This window comes from Taurulus bubalis (genome assembly GCF_910589615.1).
Source record: "Taurulus bubalis genome assembly, chromosome: 13".
Classification (NCBI taxonomy): domain Eukaryota; kingdom Metazoa; phylum Chordata; class Actinopteri; order Perciformes; family Cottidae; genus Taurulus; species Taurulus bubalis.
In genome coordinates this window covers 17,000,092-17,022,293 of record NC_136601.1, presented here as the reverse complement: position 1 = coordinate 17,022,293, position 22,202 = coordinate 17,000,092, and the positions used below count along the sequence as shown (strand labels likewise).

Below are 22,202 nucleotides of genomic sequence, written 5' to 3'. Positions count from 1 at the left end.
GTCGTGGAGATTGCGGTCCCTGACGAAGTTGACTTGTAAACAAATAAAGGTTATCTATACATTTAGTATTTCTTACCAAAACACATTGTTGCATCCCTGAGGTTCAACACGTTCTTTGAGAGCATTTGTCTCCTGATTCCTTTCATTTTTTAAAATGAGCAGCGTTTACATCCATGCTTGCTTGCTTACAGTATTCTCCTTCACTGCCTTTGGCTGTGTTTTCCCACATTTCTTGATGTATTACCGCCACCAACTGTGTTGAAGGCTGCATACCTGCATTGTTCTAGCTTTCAACGGCGTTGAATGCATCGGAAATTAGTAATGATGCATACCCTATTCAGTCACTGCTGCGGTGCAGCAGATACTTAAATGACTGTTTTGTCTTACAGAAGATTAAGATGCCGAAAGCCTAGTGAGTCTTGATTGTTTCTGTGAAATATTTGTGCAGCGCAGTCTTTTTTGTTCTCCTAATATGGGAAATAAATGGTTCATTAGGGATCGAGAACAGAGGTTGGACTGCCACCACACTCAGAAGCCCGTGGTCTCTGTTAAACATGTCTCTTTCCATTATCGAGCTGTATACAGGAAGAAAGACAACTTGGCTGCCTTCTATTTGTTTTTCTTTTTGTATTTTGGAAACAGCTGAAGCGCAGTGTGAGTTTTGGCTGTCCTTTACTGCAGGATTACAGCCTCCTTAACCTTTTAGCTGCATTCTCCATCATTCTCTCTTATGTGTCCCTCCCAAGCTGTTCCTTAACCTCTACACTGGGAGACGGATTGAGAGAGTTGGAGACAGACACAGAAAGAGAGAAAGAGGGACACAGAGAGCAGAGAAACAGGAAGAGAGACGGATCCGGCACTCTGAAAGAGAAAAATGGCCACCTGAGGATTAGAGACCGAATATAACTGCTCTAAATTGTCAAGGCTGCAACATTTCACATTTCACTAAGTCCCCTTCCACATTCTGACCTTTCTGATATTTAACTCTAAGGCCCATCTATTGTCAGCGAACCTTTTTCCAGCAAAGGAAAGGCAGTTAACATTCAGCCCTTCCACGATGTATTGAGTGAATTTTGGATTCATTCAAGTAGTCTCGAGGGGCTCAGAGTACTCTATATCAGTGTGTGTGTGTGTGTGTGTGTGTGTGTGTGTGTGTGTGTGTGTGTGTGTGTGTGTGTGAGTGTGTGTGTATGCTTTGGTTTATTCATGTTAAATTCTACCGCCAAATACTTGCGTCTTTTGTTTGGAATTCTATCCTGCTGAAAATGTTCAATTCCAACAGCTTTTATGTGACAAGTAAGCCCATCAAACGCTTCTTCTTTGAACCTGATTTGTTAAATGCAACAGGTTTCTATTTTGCTTGTCAAGGAACATGAATAAAAGCTGTTATTCTCGATGCCACCTGTTTTGAAGAGATGCAAATGTCATCTCCTGGAGGCTCGTTCAACAATGAGACTTGTCAATTCATTGTATTTGATTTTAATGTCACACTCTTTCACTGCGGCATCACTTTTAAAGAGTCAAGGTCAAATATAGGCTTCTTTGCTGAGTCACTGAGGGCGTTACATTTGAAGCTCCTGTTATAGATCCAGCATTTGACACACACAGACCTACAGACAACATGATTCAAAGTGACAGAGCTTCCCTGTCGACACCTGCCATCCAATCTATGTCTGTCTGAATCACTCAATACCACCACTGCTTTGCCATGTCAACGGCACAGTGAACGCGAGAATAACTGCAATCACTAACAAGGCATAAAGGAGCCTGTTTCAGCAGGTGAGGCATCTGTGTTTGGGTGCTGGCTGTTATTCTGCTAAAGCGTAGGTCGCTTGTAGCCCACATGAGAGAGACATGACATCTGATAGCTTTTAGGCAGAATGAGTAGGATTTGTCGCCTGCAGCTGACCCCAGAGTCACTCTTTTTTTTTGGAACGAGCTTTTTCCCGCTTGGCGCTTTGCCTCGCTTTATTCGTTTATTTTCTTCTGTCGCTGTGTCTGCCATGTCCCCAGCCTCCTCTTGGATGGCGTGCAGTGCTTACAATCTGGCACGTGCTCGCTACATTTTTAGGTTGATGCCCAGAAATGACCTAAACGCAGCACAATAATGGGGCAGGGTCCCTGCAGATACAGACTCCGCCACACACTTCATAAGTGATGAATGAGAGGGATTATTTTTGTATGAGTCTAAATATTGTTTTTAGGAAAATCCAGTCACTCCCTGCACAAGGAATATGCTTTTGACTGACCTGTTGCTGCTATGACATTTGTTCAGCTTTAAAGCGCTATACCTGCCAAACTCTGACACTGAAGCCATTTTTAGACTGACACTTAGTGAAACAATGCAGCCCCCATACACACAATGAGATCACTGTATTGGCAGGGGTGCCAATGCAGAGGGCTTCAGGAGTAAACGCTGAAAAATTGAGATTGGCTCATTTTTCTGCTGCAAAGTTTTTTGTCAAGGTGCTGTGTTGGCCAATTAAATAGCTGCAAGCGTACATTCCAGGTGGATTACTTTGTAACATGGACGCCATATTTCTGTTCAGTCTCATACAAAATATTAAACATTTCAGAGAAACAGAAACAACACACCCCATTCAACTCGAACACTAATAGCCACCTGGTTCACGTAGTGACACATGCAAACAAAGTCTTTAATATTGTATGTTGTTCATGGATTATACATTTTGATTATATTACCATACCTGGCAAGCCATTCACTTTACCCTTTCCAATGGCTAATACAGATTTACACAACCTTCCACACCATCTTCCACAACTTGCTGTTGCAACATTAGTCCAATAACCTGTTTCAGCTATTGCTTATAGTCTTATGATTATGTTTGCTTGTCTAAAGCTGATACAGCTGCCCATACAGATACAGACTGCATTATTCATCGTGCCTATTTATTACACTGAACAAGGTCACCGCACAGACTGTGGAGTCAACACATTCAGGCTTCTCTACTTAAAGAGCTTGAATTTACTCAGTAAATGTCATGACACTGTTGCATGGCCTGTTACATAATGCAATATATTGCAACTTTCAATTAACAATGGATGAGGTGTTCAAACAGAGAGGTGCATTCATTAAAATAAAAGCTATTTAACTGGTGCCTATGCCAGGCTGGCTTGCCCACATGAATGACGGAAATAGTAGTTTTAAAGACTCAGTGACTTTTAAGGAATTCATTAATGTAACATTTGACATTGTGATCATTCAAAGAGTCTTCCGGGCCGCAGCTCATCACTTGCAATGCAGCATTTGGCCACTTCGCCAAAAGGATTTCCCCACATTGCCCTGTTTGTGCATCATCTTAGGGACCATGCATATCCACAGCTAATTTAATGGTATGCAGGCTATTAGCTGTCTTGAAGAAACAAATTATACTCTGGTTAAAGGGTAGCAAGCGACCAGGGTTTCCCCAATTGTTTAGCCATGGAGGCACCTAGATCCTGACGTATCATGTCCCATGACCAATATAGTTAGCGGATGACAGCTCAATCAACAGCCACATGATGTGAGATGAGGTTATTTTTGTTTCAACACTTTGAGAAACGCTAGACATATTATGGAATCATAAATGCTTCAACAAATTCCCTGACAGAAAGCCCATTAGATTTTGATATTAATTTGTATTCATAGTGGCCTAGTGATTGCACCAGAGGAAAAGTCCAAGGTCACAAAAACATTAGGATTTACTGTGTCAAGAACTGCTCAGGAGGAAAATCTGAACTGACAGTGGTGCTCGATAAAAGGTCAGGGTATCACTAAAACTGTAAAATAAAATACCATATTTCTTTCAATTATTGTCAGAAGGTGATCAATTGTTGAATACATAGACTGATGTGTTTAGCCAACTGACAAGCATGCAATGAAATCCTTAAGCCTCGCTGCTGGTGGGCATTAAAAATGATTACACATGGATATCAGACTAATCAGTTTAGAATAGCACTGTGTGAGCAGTAGGTCAAGACAGGGCTTGTTCACTATATTTGACATGGTGTGCATGCACCCTAGGGTTCTAGATTTTCATACTAACATGTAGCACAAGGACAACGACATATTACCGACTGTTTAGGGCAAAGAGACGAGCTGAAGTGACTGCACACATCACTGAGTATACATAATACATGCAGTCTTATGATTTATTCAAATCTCCACCACCTCAAGGGAAGCTGCACATGTTTTTTTTACTTAAAAAACTCTGTTTCCTGCATCCTGATTTTTATATTCTTTAATTTGCAGTCACCACATTTGTCTTTACATGGTCTTTGGATGGCCGAGTTAGAAATTAATGAAAGGTGCAGTAAAGTCTTCACACTAAAACCCTGCTCAAAAGGCCAAAGTCATTCATTATTTCTAAAAAAAAAATTTTTAGCCGATAGTGTCGTTCCACAAATGAATATGATTGGATTCAGAGAGTTTTCCTGAAAAAAAAATAATAATAATTCTGAAACTGCCAGTGGTGTATGACTTTGCTCCAATTATTATATGGTATGTTGAGGTACCTTCTATGTTTTGATTTGTACATTGTGAGAACAAATTTATGTAATCTGTATACTATTAAAACATGTAAACGTTTCTCTTTTTGTATGTGGTGAAATTGTCCACTGCCAAATGTTCTAATGGGAAATTTGTATTTGAATTAACATTGTATGTCGCTTAAATGTGGTCTCAAATACATATTTTTATTGAATTACCTTTTTTCCCATCTGTGTGTTGCCAAACATGCTATTTTGAATTTCCTTGTGCCTTTCTATGTCTCTCCCTGCTTCAATAACAGGGGCCAATGCAAAAAAACAGGGCGAGGATTTATCGGATAACGACGGTGATGAAGATGAAGGTATTTTCCATGGTGAACAAAGATGGTGCATGATTTCTTTTCTTCTAAAAATGTCACAGTTTTCTGATCATTTTAGTTTTTTTCTGTTTGATTTATTTGTGTTTTCTAATCGCAAATGCAATCATCAAGCACCCCGGTCACATTACAATCTGTTGAACAATGTTGTCTTTGATCAAATGTTCGACTGTGTGAGTGAATGTGAAGTCTCCTGTGTCGAAGCCTCAAAATTCAATCAATGACAAGAATGTTTGGCTTCGGAGTCCAATGGGACCTCGTAGCTGTCTAGATAACGAAGCCCGGATTGACTCATTTTAATATCTCAAATAGTGGCTGGACTACAACTGTGACTACAGTGGTGAGAGCCCCTTCTTAAGGTGTGGCCAGCCGCTGTCTTAGTGGTTATAGTGGCAGGGGGAAAGTGGAGCAGCAGTGTAATATCAGATTGTTCACCGGGTCTGCCAGCAGATTTATATGAGGAGCGGCAGTTCAGGAGTGCTGCTGGAGAGGATTAGAGGCGAGAGGTGTTGAAAATGGGAAGTTGCTGCTCAGCAATCTCATTGTTCACTTTCCATATTTATCTTGGGATATTCCTGGCTCAGGGTGGATCTCTGCCGAGATTAGAATGAGAGACGATTCTTGTGCTGCAACAGAAACGGCTTAAGTCTCTGAATCTAAATCAAACCCTTGATATCGCCCCGCCCTTGTCTTCCTCTGCCACAGTAGGGAAGGTGATGCAAGCACGATGTTGGGTATCACGGTAAAGCCGTTGATGTACACTCTGTTTGTTACGGACAGATTGGATTCTTTTGCACATTATGGGAATATTCGGTGAGCAAGATTGTGTGTTTGGAGCGAAGCTGTCTTTAACGGACCTTCTACTTAGCAGGAAAACTAGCACGTCACACCAAGTTGCCATATCCTGCGTTCGGCTTTAGAGCCACTGGAGGCCGACTGGCCGGGCTCCTTTCCAGATGTTTAAGGGTTTGAAGTGAAGCTCCTTTCTCCTTGCCGGTGGGCTCTTCTTCCAGAAAGAAGCCTCTCGCTGGCCTTGATCAGAGAACAGGAAGCGTTGCCATGGCACCACTTTGACACGCAGGTGTTTCTTCATTCAGGCCCAGGGCAAGCTGTTGCAACTGAAGCCAAATTGCCTTCAGTTTTGTCTTGACTATGTGTACACTTGCGCGCACACGTGTATGTTTGTCTTCCCTCAAGCAAGCCCGCACGCGTCAGTGTATGTAGCCCTAAGTCCGTTCAAAATTGCTGACAAGTGCGGATCCCTTTGTCTGGCAAGTCATTGCATGCGCTCACAGTGGCTTGGTCTCCAAGCTGTTGTGCAAGACTAGCCTCACTGAAAATGTGACAAGTCTATTCTTTACTGAGCGCAACTAATGCTATTTACAGAGCATCGCCGTAGAAGCACAAATATGGTCCCAGCAGAATCTCTGCCACAGCGCTGTAACTAATGCATGTGTGACAGAGTTGGCCATCAATCCCGAAACATGATCCAGAAGATTTTCCTTGTTCTGGTGAATGTGTCTGTTTCGAAGTGACATGGCCGATCACATGAAGTCAGTGTTCAGTGACACCCTCCTAATTCCCCCCAAAGAGGACTGTTACCTCTGCGAGGAGAAATACTCCTCACAAAGTCCTTGTAAGCTCTGACACACTACCACTCGCACTAGTGGCTGTACTATTACCGAGGGTAATAGCAATCTCCTTGTCTACAGTAAATGTACTGCACACAACCAATAACAATCAAACATTTGTATTCCAGTTAAAGGCCAAGTCGAATCAGAGCACAGGCACTCTCTCTCTCTCTCTCTCTCTCTCTCTCTCTCGCTCTGTCTCTCTCTCTCTGTCTCACTCTTTAGCGGATGCACCTCTTATCCACATATTCACATTCTGTCCAGAGAGCTGCTGTCTTGTCGTGTTTCTCTGTCTAACCCCCTCCATCTCTCAGTCTGTTCATCCCAACATTACCATGCTGTCTCAGTTGGCAGTCTGTCTATCCTTGGCTAATTCCCTCCCTCCACCATATTAGAGCCGCCCTCCTGCCTGTTATAACCCTCCAGACAACCTCTTAAATCCAAATAAGTTATATTGGTACATTAAAGGATTTCTCTCAACTCCAAAGAAATGTAAGTAACATATGTAATGGAATAGTAATATATACATTTACAATAAAAGGCAGTGGAACAGACAATAAAAACTTTAATTGTAGCTGGGAATATAATTACTTTTTTTAACACTGTATATCTCACTTTGTCCGCTGGCTGTCCCAGAGGCTCTCTTTGCTGCCGATCCGTCTCTGCATGTGTCTTTCTATCTGTGCCTTTGTGTGCCCGTCCGCCTGTCCGTCTGAGCAATAGTCAAACCCCCCAGGCACCCCAAAAGTGCATTAAAATTCTACGCAACACTCCCTCCAGCAACACGAGCGCGTGGGCCAAGTTGCTGCGATTTACATCGGCCCACAATCAAGACTCTATTTTGATTTTACAGAGGCGATGTAAAAAAAAAAGTAGCGCAAGCTTTCAATCACCTACCTGCTACCGTTAGATAAAGGTGGGCATGTAAATAGAGAGAGTCTGTGTAGGAGCTAAATCTCCCAGGTGGAACATGGCAGTGGTGCCGGGGTACTGTGCCCAGCGTGAGGTGGAGAGAGGCAGCCGTCCCTATACTCCACCTCCAGAGTGTCTCGCACCACTGCTGCCTCGGCCCTCTCCCACTGATGAAAAATAGATGTGTGTGTATGCCTGTCTGTCATTTGGCACTTTGAGGCTCCAGGTCTAATCAGGAGGAATGCCTCCACCCAGCGTGAGCTTGCACACACTCAGACATGAACACCCGCATCCTTTGAACCAGTGAAGCATGCACACACACGCGCACACTTGTACACATAAACAATGCTTGCTTCCAAGCTTTAGAAGCAAGCACCAAATAGACAACACACACACGCGCATACCCCTCCCCCGGAGAACCTCTCTGTCGCTGCTGTGCCAGGGAGCAGAGCTGAGCTCCACCTGCCTGGGTATTACCATTAATTCCATTGCACAGGCCTGACTGGATCCCCATCCAGTAAAGCCCTCAGCTCAGGCAGGCTGTAGACTGGTGAATCGACAGTTGGGGCAATTCACACACCATTCTCTCTGTTCTTCCACTATCCTATTCTCTGTGATGTGGCAAGGTTGAGGAATCATGCCCCTTTGAAGCCCATTTATGCAGAGATATTTGGAATACTGCTGCTCAGCTTCTTTGCAAGATAAGCATTGCTGCTAATGGCTGCTCCACAAGGGCATCATTTGAGCCATTTCAAAGGATGGGGAGACTTAGACTGTTGCTGTCATCAATTTTTTTTCCCCCCACTTGTCCTTTACTCTTCAGTGGCATGAAATAATTGGCAAGGCAAAAGCATGTAAAAACGTGCTGCTTTTGAAAAATCTTGAGAAGTGAACAAGAGTGAAGATGGGTTTTGAATTAGTTCACTTTCCTTGTCATGCCACTGCTCGTCTGCGAAGGTTTGTATTGTTTGCTCTTCTGCAATGCGTTTATGGGTGTGCTGTCCTCAACCCTTTCGTGGCTTTTTACAGTCGAACGTCAGCTTTTGTGGCTTTCGCCAACGACAGCAGGCTTCCTTGAAAGACTAAAGATGTAGTCTTCGTTCACTCAAGGAGTAAACAGCTGTCCGTGAGTCTTAGAGATGACAGCACCTCTCCAGCCTCTTCCTCTCATCTCGAACCTTGCCAGCTGTAGGAGGCTTTGGCTAATAGCCTGGAAGGCTTCTCACCGTGTCTTTCCTTTTATTTCACTCAGCCGCCGTCTATCCCCGCCTCTCTTTTCTCTCTATCCTCAAACACACTGCTCTCTGTCTGCCCCGTTGCCAACATCATATTTAACACACAAACACACCAGCGAGGGAGCAGGAAGTCACCTTCACACAAAGGTCATTCCTCCCATTACTTTTATTGTACCGATGTCGAGATTCATAGCAGACGTGCACACTCTCACACACGTCTCCTCCTTATTTACACGTCATACCTCAGTTGCTCTCAAAAATGTCAAGTGTTGTGGAGTCTGACATACTCTAACTATAAGGTCTCTTTTCATGCCCACCCCATCATTCCTGAGGATGTGCAGGCTCTGAAAGTCCACTGGTTTGAAATAGCAACAGCATTTTTTTTCCATGGTCTTCTTCCACCGATTTCTGCAGGTCCAAAATAGAAAATGTGTTTCTGTGTTTCTTCACTGCAGCCTCCGAGGCCTGGTCACACAGTGCTATCTGATTTGATTCAACATAAAGGGAATATTAAGCAGACGTTCGGTGACATTCAGAATACTGTCAGTGACTTGTACAACGGCACAAACTGCTGTATAATTCGGTGTAATTGCACCGCCTGTTTTGCAAGGAGCTCCCCAGTTAAATTAATTGCACCTCTTAAATGTGAACACGGCCAGTAATGGACTTGTCATGTGTGAAGCGTGAAGTTTGGCCTGACAAGAGCACTACAGTAGGGTGCATGTCATGTCCTGCCACATCAGGACATTGTCACCCCTCCCCACCCCCCCACCTCAGACCTCACTGATAGCTCCTGACAGACACCATGTTTTACCAAGTGTTGACACAGTGAATGCCACCGACACTTATCTCCACACTCGCCTTTGTCCTGTCCTGATCCAGAGTGTCAAAGCCGCTTCTGGGGGCGCTTAATGTCAGATACATGAACGATTGTTTTCAATGGAGGGAAAGGCAAAGGACAAAAAGGTGGAGGTACAGTAGGGGATAAAAAACATGATAGAGGAGGAAGGAACGAGTCGTCCCAGCTCTCCTGGTGGGTTTCACTTGCAGCAGCAACACTTAGACGCTCAGCTCAGGTCTGAGTTATGCCTCCCACTGACACTCCAATCAGTCCAGAGCCACTGTGATGCACCTATGAGAGGTTGTGCTCCTCACATCCTGTTAAAATGCATGCCCTGTGATGAATTTGTAGGTGCGACTGTCCCCAACCCATCTAGCTGGTGCAGTGAACTGAGGACTTTTTTATTTATTTCCTCTACTGTGATACAATTATTTGCTGTTCGTATGATGTGTGTAGGGAGTGTATGTCACTGTATAGTAGACGCTGCGTGGTCTGATTGAGTGGAACATGAGAGAGAATGATGTGTTATAATAAATAATGTTTCTGTTTAGCTCGCTCTTCATTGCACATCAGCGCTCATCTACATTTCCATCACGCACAGATTTCTTTCTTCACCAAAACATGAGTTTATTGGTCCTTTTTTTTCATTTGATTTTTGATTTTCAACTTGTGCATGTGATTCTATTGCAAATATACTAGTGTGTGCATTAATGACCATATCACTGTTTCTTTCCTAGCACAGAGCTCTGTGCTACATGTTGATGCTGTGAATACTTGTGTTGATGTAATGATGTGTTTACCTTCGGAGAAGCTAGTAACTCAGGAGGCAGCTTTTCGAGGTAGCCACTTAGTCACCTGTATAGGCCATTTGCAGCGACCGAGAAAGCTCTGATATGATTGGTTGAGGAGACCTACCTACCTCATTACCTCCACATCATGCTGTGCTGCTGCCCACATGTGGGTGTACCTATAAAGAATTATTATTTCTCACTTCAAACCAAAGTCCAATTGGGATCTGTTGCATGAATATTTTCCTCTGACACAAATCAGAGTGAGTGAGAACTCTATATCATATCTGTGTGACACCGCCCACATCAGATCAAGACAATAAATAGATTAGAACAAGTGAAGCTTCAATGTTTTGTGTCGCTCTCCCTAAGGGATTTAACTGTTGTCATGGAGACCTGATGTGAATCAACAAAAGAGGTGACTGATAACATTGACATGACTAATCTCTTTTTCTTATTTCTGCCCCCTGCTCCGTCTTCCTCTATGCCATCCCCCTTGTATCTGTGGCCCATTTGTTTGAGTAGCTTGTGTAGGATATGCTGTTTTTCTCCCTTTCTTCCCCCTTTTTCCCCTCTCTGACTGAACCTTTCATGCTTCCTCACCCCATGCATCCCCTCCTCCTCTTGTAGAAGATAAGTGTGTGCATAGAGAAGTGTCAGCCGTAAATCACATTTCACTGTGTAGCCCTCTCAGATACCAGCAAGATAAAGGAAGCCATAAATAAGGCCACATCATATACAAGTTATGGTTTTGCTTTTAAACGTAACGGGGCCATGAATAACCAAGGGAATAACAGGAGAAAAAAAAACCTGTGAATCAAGGCTGAGCTCTGCTATAGAGGTTACAGAAAAACCGTGTCTCTACTAAATGCATTTAAGTAGTTGTCCTCGGTGTTAGGCATGCTAATGTGATGGGGTGCATGACGACGAGCAGTGCCTGCAGATGGATGCAGATCAGGCTGTGCAGGATGTGGTCTGCGATTAGCTGTTCTTGAGGGTTTAGAATTTTGGCTCTCAGTCACTATAGCAACCAGAATACAATACCACCATTTTATATCTGAGACCATTGCTTTCTCTCTTTTTTTACATTTTCTCTCCTTCTGTGTTATATCTTTATTCCTTTCTGTCCTTTCTATTTTGTACTTCCTTCTGATCTGTCTTCGTCTCTCTCTCTCTCTCTCTCTCACTCTCTCTCTCTATCACACTCTCTCTCTATCTCTCTCTATCTTCCTCACTCTTTACCCTCCCACCCCATCTCATTCTCACTACTCTCAGGGCTTAGGGGGGAGAGAGGCAGGGAGTTGGACAGAGATGGAGGGAAGGCGGGAGAGACAGGGGAGCGTCTGTGAGTGAAAGTGATACAAAGTGAGGGAGGGGAAGGCGAGAAGCTACACAGAACACGGGGGGAGCAGGAGTGAAAATGAGAGAGAGTTTCTTGTCTTGTCTCCCAGCTCTAGCTAGCCAGCCAGTAATTCAGTCTATTCCCCAAACAGAGGCTTTTTTCTTCCCCCTACCTCTGGATGTGCTTTATCTGGCTGGAGTGTCGCTCCAGCTGGGTATCAAGCCCATGGTTCAGGAATAGAATAAACAACATTTCACCAAAACTAAAGCACAAATGTAACTGCCTGCAATGCCAAGCAAGACTGTGCAAATAACTTGCTGCGCAGAGATAGGCCTGTGTATAAAGGAGGCGGAGGTAGCATTGTGTAATTAGCCGGTGCATTTTCCCTATCACTGTCAAGCCAGATTAGCCTTCTCCCCGGTTAGGAGATGTGTCAGAGTACCTCTCTCTTTATTCTCCCTAATGGCTTCCTGCGTGTCTATGTTGGAAAGTGCGTCCACCTCCTGGAAGACAACACAAAGCCAAATACGGCCCTAATAGTTTGGTTTATGATAAATATTTTATCTTGTAAATGGCAAGCCAAATTTTCAGCTAAGATGGGCCAATTACTATAATAGAGTCGAGTCGACATAATGAGTAGACATTAGCAGATATTAAAGAGTATTGCCTCCAGTTCCATTAGTAAGTAGCAGGAAACTGTATCCCACAGCTGGTATCTGAGAGGTGACCGTCAGCTTGTCTGTTTGTGGCCACCATGCGCTGTATCTGCTGTATCTGAATCTGAGCTGACCCTTGATCGGAGTGGGTGGACCACAATGTGAATGTGTTAATGATGGCCGCTCTTGCAGACATACGAGACACCGGGGCCAAGCCTGTGATGGTCTACATCCACGGAGGATCCTACATGGAGGGGACGGGCAACATGATCGACGGGAGTGTCCTGGCCAGCTACGGAAATGTCATCGTTATCACTCTCAACTACCGCGTCGGTGTCCTCGGTAAGCATCTTTTCCTGTCTTTTTTTTTTTCTTCAGCTCCTCCTTCAAGGACATTTTTCTGGGCCGTCTTTATAGGGCAGCTAGGTGTAATGAGCACTGCTGATGGCCACATACACTACCAATAAGGCCGAGGGAAAAACACAGCACTGTAAATACACGGACCGGTTCTTGCGCTTCTTGTTGATGTGGTGCTCGTGTATCAAAATCACAGTAATTGAGTGTGCTGAATGTGGGTTTGTTGTTGTGACTGGGGTTTAGAATAAATTAAGAAATTATTGTAATGAGGTTGAAAAAAATGATGAGATGGGCGTGATGCTGGAGAGATAGAAGAGAGGAGAAGAGTCTGTTAGAGAGAACGAGGGGTTCTCTCCCTGAGTTGCAGTTGGTTGAAGATTGACTCACACACAGCTGAATCCTCTTTCAGGAGTGTGTGTGTGTGTGTGTGTGTGTGTGTGTGTGTGTGTGTGTGTGTGTGTGTGTGTGTGTGTGTGTGTGTGAGTGAGAGAGAGAAAAGAGTGGAGAGGCAGAGAAAGAGAAAGAGTGAAAGAGAAGGAGAGGGAGCTCCATGGAAACAGCTGCAGCAACACAAAATGGAGTTTGTTAGCACACTACCCAAGCTTTGTAGCATTTCCATCCATCTCTTGATTTCCCATATTTTATTTATTTATCTAGTATGGTTATGTTCTGAGTACAAACACTTTGCACATAAGATACAATTTTCTTGAGTTGTTGTCTGCATTTTTTGAAAATTTTGCCTCAGATTTGGACGTTCACTGGCTGCTATTTACAGGAAGAATACGGCAAAGTCTATATGTTTCCTTTGGTCAACAAATCCAATTAAAACTTTAAAACCAACAATTCATAAATATCTCCCTCAGTGCTGTCAGATTTCTCTATACTATATATGGCTCACAGCCCCAAACCTATTGGTTGTAACTGAAGATGTACTTCTTGAATTCTTCACAAGTCACAAATATATCATTATACACAGATTAAACAGAATATTTGCAAACAGCTGTTAAAGTGAAAATGCAGTTGAAGTTACGTTGCATTGCTGGTTTCTCCTATTGTCACGAGAGGGAATTGCGGGATCACATGTCGCACAAAATTCTATCTTGTCAGGCTTCAAGTAGACCGGACCAGTGAGTGTCCTGTGAGGAGCTACTGACGGCTACAGGTGTGGCTTAGGTGTGTGCGAGAGGCGTTGTTCGCTCTCAACAACAATGGCGGCTCCGGAATAGGTGAGCATAGATGCCGTAATAGCATCAGTTACATCAGAACTGACCTTTTCTTCATTTAGAAGCGCAAAGAATGACACTTAAGGCTTTTCCAAATGGAAAATATGTTTTTCCTCTTCTCACGACTCGCTTTGGTAAGAGTTTGATTGACAGATGGTTCATCCAATTACCTGCAATGTATTTTTTGAAAATGCTTGCCCTTTTCCAAACAGCTGGAATGACGGCTTCAGATGGTTCTGTGTGACAAACCATCTGGTTAGCAGAGAAGAGCAGAGTTGTAGAGAACTGACTCTGTCTCCAAAGCACTATCTATGGTTTGCTAGCACCAGCTAGCATGAACCACTGTATGCTACCTTGAGAGGACGACCGTGAAGAGTGCTTTTATTACTTAGACTATATCATATTTTATTTGTAAGAGAAGGAATGTGCAATTTCCTCTTTATTTAAAAGTTACATAGTACCACTGGTGTGCGAATGAGTATTTACTGCAGCTTTGACTCAAACACACGACAGTGGCCATGGTCAGTTAGTCTCAGTTATAAGAGGCTGCTCAATCAATCTGAACGGTCACAGGATGATTAACAAGAAAGGAGAGAAGAAGAGAAGTGTCTGCTACATCAACATTTGTGTTACATTTTACGTCTCTTTTCTTGTTATACGTTGACTAGATTGACTTTTTCAGACCAAGAAAAATTATGAAGTTTACAATCCGTGACAAGGTGCCATAACTACACATTGCTTTGTTTTAATGGGTCAAAGAGCAAAAAGGATTGGGGGCTCTGGGCTATATCAGACTTTGGCTGCACATGCTCGTTGGTAGGATCCGTTCATTGTTGACATTTGTCTTTTCGTGGCATTTGGTGATAGCAAGAAAAATATTGAATATGACCAGTCTTATCCTGAAAGGAGCAGAGCCGTGCTGCTCCACATGTTGAGAGCAAGAGGGTGACTGAGGAGAGGTGCCTCCTTACCCTTCAGGACATTGAGATGACTGGTGTGGTTGACTCACGCAGGCACACCTTCATTCATCCTGAGACTCTCTTTTTAATGGAGATGAGAGCGCTGTGACAATCGATTTTGTCATCAGGATTGCTCGCCTTGAATGCGCAGTGTTTTCCTCCTTTCCTGTCATTTTTGTGCAGTATCACTTTGAGCGTTGTAATCAGCCTTCAGGGTGGTAAGGTAGTCAGACTACTGGTTGAGCACGCTGCCTCGTGCCACTGCTGCCTGTTTTAAAGCCAAGCACGTAACCCTAATACAGATTCATGATCATATTTCTTTCATGGCAATTATGAGTCAGATGTTTCTTCTCTCGCTGCCACATTTCGCTAAATGTCATTCTACATGCATGCACACACACACCCTCGAACACCACATAGGGGTACTCTGAGCATGTGTGTATGCTCACACACATGCTAGTGTGTGAGACACAAGCAAAAACAATCTGCACACACACGCGGATGCAGTTTTTGCACAGACATACACATGTGTACTGTTCACAAAGCGGCTCTCTTGGTAAAGCTCCCCAGCAGCCATTCTGAAAAATGAGCAGAGAAGAAGCGATGCATGTAGCTGAACGATAATGTCCATCGCTGAAGCACGGTCTGATAATCTCCCCACGGTGCGGCTTTAAACTGTTATTACAAACACACTCGTATAAACCAAATAAAACCAAGGCCAGAGAGAAATCAGACCATGATGGGCCAATTAACGCTAAGCTGTCTGAAGACTTGCAGTCATAAAGTGTGAATTGCAATGCTCAGAACATGAGAAATTGTAATTACATGTCTTCATTTTATTTTTGTTTGCAGTTCCTTATTGAATACGGGTGCCGCTAACAGTTTCAGCGTTAATCTAGTCTAGACAGCATTTAGCGGAGTAGATTAGTGGTTTGTGTTCGACACTGTGCATTAGCCACTGCACACAGAGTGTAACATCAGGTCATCTGACAGCTAGATGAGAGCAAATACTCCAGTTTGTACTTCTTCTGTGGCTTCAGCTCTACTGCGCTGCAGGACTCCCTTCATTTGAGTAAAGGAAGAAAATGTAATCATTAACTTGGATTCCACACTGGCTGACGCAGTTTCATGTAGAAATGCAGAATAAATAAATAAATATTAATGAAAAAATGAAAGCTCTTTTAATTAGGCTGCTTAAAGGGATGAGGGAATAATGAAGGCTGAGAGAATTAGACAAGATAACGAGTTTAAAGTGAAAGCAGACAAGGCAACAAACTACGCTTTCTGACACTAATATAGCTCTCCCACCGTCCCTGGGCAATCTGTATACGGCATTAATAATGCAGTAAATACCTTAGTTTGAAATACATACAACAATCAGAATACTAACTAATTTCACAGAAACAATAGGCCCAAAACTATTACGCAACAACACTAGCAAACCTCTGAAAGCCCTTTTTAATACGAAGAACAGAAATAGTTTCACCAGCAAACTTCAACAAATTGGACACAACCGAAACTGGTAAATGTCAGTGACTGATGTTTTATTTATCTATTGCATTAATTTCACTTTCAATCTCCCATTGTTGTAGTTCATTTCCAGCTTTGCTGGGCTTTTTTTTATGTCTCACTCAAATGGGGCAAAGTTATTGAAAGATGATGCTTAGTGCATTATGAAATATGGATTTAGCATTTGTTTGGTGTTTTCCAAAAGACAGGCCGCAGTGGATCTAGTCTATATTTCAGCTGGGTTTTTATAATATATGCACATTGTACAGTGAAACTCAAACTAGCAGAGAGAGAAAAAGGGAAGGAGAGAGAAGAAATACTGTAGAAAGAAGAGGTAACGCGGTGGAGACGACTTCCATTTGGAGACCCTCGGCCACTCACAGTTCCAATTAAAGAGGAGCACTAAGTTTCCAGTGCCGTTCTATCAGCCCCCTGCAGCTTTTAGCCCTACGCTGCTGTAATGGTAATTATAGCTTCAAAGGGTGGACCACAATTCTCCTGAGGCCCCATTTGGAAACTTTCATATCTGAGCCCATAACTATTTAGATGAATGAGAATTCATTTAAAATTTGATCTTTAATTACTTATTGACCCGCCGCCGTGTGATTATCACCAGATGAGATGTGGAGCGTTTTACTCTGTCCTGTTAGGACTTGTCACACTCTGCTCGGGTCAGTGGACCCGAAGAGCAGAGTTTGTTTACCAAAGAGAAACAGTGTTCGGCTTTCTGCTCATTGATCTGTACGTGTGTGTGTGTGAAAGAAATGTGTCTGTCTCAAAGTGTGTGACTTCACCCGCCCGTGTGTGTGTGTGTGTGTGTGTGTGTGTGTGTGTGTGTGTGTGTGTATTGTGTGCGTGTGCCTAGTTGCCGCGCCTCTCTAATGACGTGTAATGAGTCCCAGTCAGAGGGGAGTATCTTGTATCACTGCTCTTTACAAATATAATTACTCACTGGCTCTCCAGAGCATGTCAATTTCCCAGTCCATTGAGGGAGGGTGGGGGGGGACCTTAATTACTAGTTTCCAAATGCATTAAAAATTAACAAAGGCTGTGTCTCTTGCCAAAACTCAAGGTGAGATTCTCCCTTCCTCTAAAAAAAAGAAGGAGAATGGTCAAGTACAGTCTGCACTTGTGGAGAGTTTTCACCCTCGACGGGGTTTATTTGTGACCTTTGATGTCTATCTCCCATATCTATTTGATCGCAGCCATTTTATGGTGGGACCGTCACACAGCTATGGACTCTCACCTTAGTCCACCCGAGTTATTCAGGCCTTCAGAAGAATAGTTTTAGATCCAATCAAAATAACCTCAGTCGACTGTAAGAGTGTATGTGGAAGCAACGTTGCATTGCTTTGTTCAGAGTTATTCTGCGTATCGTAAGTGACTCTGACTTTCGGTCCCTCTCCCAAACTAAATATGGGGACTGTTGGTAATTCAGCCAGGGATTTGGGGAGCAGAGGATATGTGTGGCTGTGTGCGAGCAATATAGCAGAGCGAAAGATAGTCTATCAGACAAGTTTGTATAGTTGTTTTTCACTTACTGAAGAATTGCTGCGGAGGTCCACTGAGAGCTGAGGAGCGCCGCGTGCTCACGGCCTCCTGACCCAGATGCTGTAGTCTGCTGGATGCTGGTTAAGTAGTAATACTACAGGATGACTTCCTGCCTGAGGTTTAAAACCATTGGTCCTATTTACACTTGTCACTTCAACTGTCTTCCATGAAGTCCAGATGTGATTTAATACACTTCCATTTAGACTTAGCCACATGTATCTGTCTCGGTTGGCCAGATCTCATTACGCTCCTGTGGTTTTTGTAAGCTATCAGGTTCGGCCCTCCTCCAGTCCAGAAGGAGCGGTATTGCACCTGATGCTGTTTTGAAACTGCCAATAATTGCAGAATAAGAATAACTTTAGCAGCTTAAAACACTTCCTCTTGAATGTTGGATGAGTTTACATTCAGTCGCCAATACACGTGAAATAAAAGTGTAAAAGTTGTGGTGGTGTATTCCTCTCTGATGCAAAATGCTCCTGGCCCCATGCTTTTATTGTATCTTTGCATTTATAAAATCAGTATGGGAATTACTTTTTTTGTTTTACTACAAGTTAAGAAGCAGAGTGCATCTTATTTGTCACATATGATGTCTGGGATCACAAAAATCTCCCCGTGAGTTACTGCGGAATAAAGTTCAGCATGACAACCTCCCGTGCGGTGAGGGTGAATCAACTTAAAATAAAGAGCCTCCCTCGGTAAGTGTTCCCAGTCACAGTCATTTCGGTTATCATCTGATATATGAGCTTGGCGCCGAGCGGAGGAATTCTCAAACAGTAGGTGGAAGAAAAAGCAAAGGCAGAGTGAGTTCTCTTTGTCTTCTATTACCAGGAAGAGAGCTGAGATATATATTTACTTGTTTTCATTGCTATTTGGAGGAATTCATCCAAATTAAGCAGAGAACAAAAACATTTATTCATCCTATTAATGTCAGGGAGTGAGGGATTGAAGTAATGGTTTTCATGCTCCAGTCTGCAGCCGCTTGTTGATGCTGCTCTCCTACAAATCACTGCCAGGAAATTAACTCTTAAGCCGCTCTTGCCAGACGCACTGCAACAAACGTCTGGCTCTGCAAGACAGAGCCCAGATGGGCCCTATTGTTTCCCAGTGCTCGGCTTTTCACCGTCCCCCAAGAAGATGTTTGCTTTCTAGCTTAAAACTGTTGGATAAGTATTGATTGATAAAGTTGGAATACCAATAAGTAGGACTCAGTTCCTTTGCAATTGATGTCAAACAGTACTTACACAGCGGGAACTACAATCTTCTTCGTGGAGGATCAGGTTTACTTAAGCACTGTTCAGAAAAATCTATAGGTTGTGCGTTATCAACTTTTCATGATTTTTTTTAAAAATGATATTCTTTCTCAAAATGGACTTTATAATAATTATTCCTCTATTAAATCCTCTATATGGTAAGTTATCAGTTGCAGTCGTGGCACTGTGCTTTGATTGGCTCACGAAGCAATCTGCAGCACATCCAGAGAGAGTGTAATTTCAAATGCTGGAGACCTCCCTGATTGAAATAATTTAGTCGGTTGTCGAGGGAGGGGAACCAATCAAGACTAATTGTGTATTTGTACACTGATGGGACCGTCCAAAATGTGGAACCCCCAAATGGGTTTCTCGCAGCATTGCCTTAATGCAGTATTTTTAAAGCCACGCAGACATGAAACAGTATAAATAGACATTTTGAAGCTTAACACGGAAATACATTTTGATAGTACTTATAGTTAGTGTTTTTTCAGCAATAGCCATTTAATGTATTTACCTCCATAAGTACCTTGCTAGTACTAGCGGCATGGTCAGTCATACCACCTACCCTCCGTGCATGAGCCTCATTTCCACTCCAACAGTTAGTGCACCTGTCGGAGGCTCTGTCATGATTCGACTTGTATCCAGTTTTATCCAGTTTTAGGGCATCATTTTATTATACACTTTTAGATCTTGCTTGCATAACTAATTATTATATTAATAAATGTCTGTTCAGTCATTATAGCCGAAGGAGGCAACACAAAGATGATTAACCCTACAGCCCACTGATGAAAATATTGCAATATTTATGTTTGTGTGTCTTAGTGTCTGTGGCGCCATTCCTAGTAAATAAAATGCTCTATTGCAGTTTTTTTTCATCGTATACACAGAAAAAAATAGAGTTATGCACAATTCTAAACAAAAAGCACTTTATTTTGTAATTTCAAAGGCAGCCCAATACTCCAGACTGCTGGGACCAGGACTGAAATACAGCTCACACACATCATCCCCTCGACTCCCCCACCACATTGACCATTGGAGACTCAATAACCAGTTTCTTCACAAACGCCATCACACGCTGTCTTCCTCATGCCACAGTCCCCGTCACACTGGATACACTCTTGGACCTCCTGCCCTCACTCCCTCACTTCATCAAAAGAATATCGCTGCATGTGGGGGCAAGCGACACATCCCATTGGGAGACGGAGTGCACCAACAATTATTTTAACTGAAAGTGAAATCTGTGTTTTTAATCCAGAACCCTTTTCCTCCATTTCTGAACATTTCAGCCATCTGCACACCTGGCTGCAGTCACCATGCAGATCTCACAACATGTTTGTTTTTTTACGATAATTTAAACTTCTTCTGGGGCTGTGCTTCCTTGATGATGGCATCCAAACAAGCGGGGTAACCGAATGCCGTCAGCTAACATTCAGCATCCTGTCCAATCTTCTCCTAGTGCATATAGACAATGCACACCCACTACAACATACCCCTCTTCTTCTCCCGTCTCATCTCAGCTTGCAGTTTGCAATATTGTCAAGGGAAAAAGGGTGGAGGGACAGCTGTAACCTACAGACCTACCGTCTGTCATCCACACAAACTACAATACTTGCATTTCAATTGAACAGATGCCAAAGAGTTTTTAGAACTGTTGGATTGTATCACTTTTAAACAGCATGTTAACCCACCGACTCACAAGCTTATGTATTATTGGTCCTCACATTAATGTATCTTCAGATATTGATCCGGCTCTTTCTGACTATCACTTTATGTTTTTTTTAACAGTTTTGATCCTTCTCTCAAAGCATCAGAGAACTTATTATTAAAAAAATGCTACATTACCCCCAAAGCCACAACTCCTCTCACATCACATATTGCATCCTACAAAAACAATGTCTCACCATCGTCCTGTGAAGACTATAGATTAATGCTACTTCAAAAAGGTTGCCTCTTGGAAAAATAATCAAACAATGGATCTAAAAAGAGACTGCTGAATTGCTGAATGCAGACGGCGGACAAGAAAATTAGTAATCCATCATAATATACTCATTGAAAAAATAAAAAAGTACAACAATGCAATTCAAACATCACAGCAAACATTTTCCTAATCTGGTAAACACCAACACGCAGAGTCCCAGACTGCTTTCCAGTACAATAGATTCTCCAGTAAACCGTACAACGAACCACAGAATCAAGATTCTTCTTTTGCTTTTGCTACTGCAGATAGAAAACAATCATGAGATCTAGCAACCGAAAGGGCACGCTGTACTTTTAATCTATCTCGTATTACACACTGACGTCATGTTTCAATGTTTTGACCCGGCTGATGCTGACACTCAGGAAAACAGTAAATGAGCTGAAGACCTCCACGTATTCCCTTCACCCAATTGCAGTCTCAATTTAATTGAAAAATGTTTTTTATTCTTTATCTGAAGACATTCATGCCATAGTAAATTACTCCCTACAGCTTGGTGTCTTCCCAACTGGTTTTAAAACCGCTTTAGCAAATGGAACTCAATTTTAGACCGATTTCAAATCTCCCCTTTTCAGCAACATTTTTGATAAACTGGTTTTAAATCCGCCAAATACCTTTTTTAATGCAAACTTAATTTGATTTGATTTGATTTGAAATGTTTCAATCAGTTTCCAGGACACATCTCAGCACAGACAGCCCTACTAAAAGTAGTGAATGATGTCATAACCAGATGCTGCTTGACTTGGACAAAACTCAGTCTCATTGGCTATATCCGCTAAAAAAATCACTCTTACTAAACTAGAAAAGGAAATATGGAGAGAGAGTCAGCAGAATAAAAACTATTCGGTTACTTATTTTGTTCACCTATGATCACTTAGAAACAAATATTTTATGGATATTGGTCAGCCCAACCCCACTGTTGACGGACAAAACGCTTAATAATTACTTTTTCCATTTTTTATTGCCAGTTGTGATACCTTGAACGTCTGTATATGAAATATCTTGTTTGACGCACTGTTTCTTTAAGTCCAATCACCTGCTCAGAATCATCACAGTAGCATTGTGTAAAGATGTTCGACACTGAAGGAACAACACATTCCCCCTCACT

At 42.7% G+C, this 22,202-nt stretch overlaps 1 protein-coding gene across 5 annotated transcripts in view; it reads left to right on the top strand.

Annotated features, from left to right (window-relative positions):
- nlgn3a (neuroligin 3a) overlaps nucleotides 1-22,202 on the top strand; it is a gene marked incomplete at both ends in the record, with an annotated part of 92,383 nt that overhangs the window by 6,903 nt on the left and 63,278 nt on the right. For 2 of the 5 annotated variants that reach the window (XM_079228213.1, XM_079228212.1), the window contains 2 exons: nucleotides 4,791-4,850; nucleotides 12,463-12,612. In XM_079228213.1, the coding sequence (XP_079084339.1) occupies nucleotides 4,791-4,850; nucleotides 12,463-12,612 (210 nt within the window). Of the gene's footprint in view, nucleotides 1-4,790; nucleotides 4,863-12,416; nucleotides 12,613-22,202 lie in introns of all 5 variants that reach the window. The other 3 variants (XM_079228215.1, XM_079228214.1, XM_079228216.1) reach the window with 3 other exon arrangements.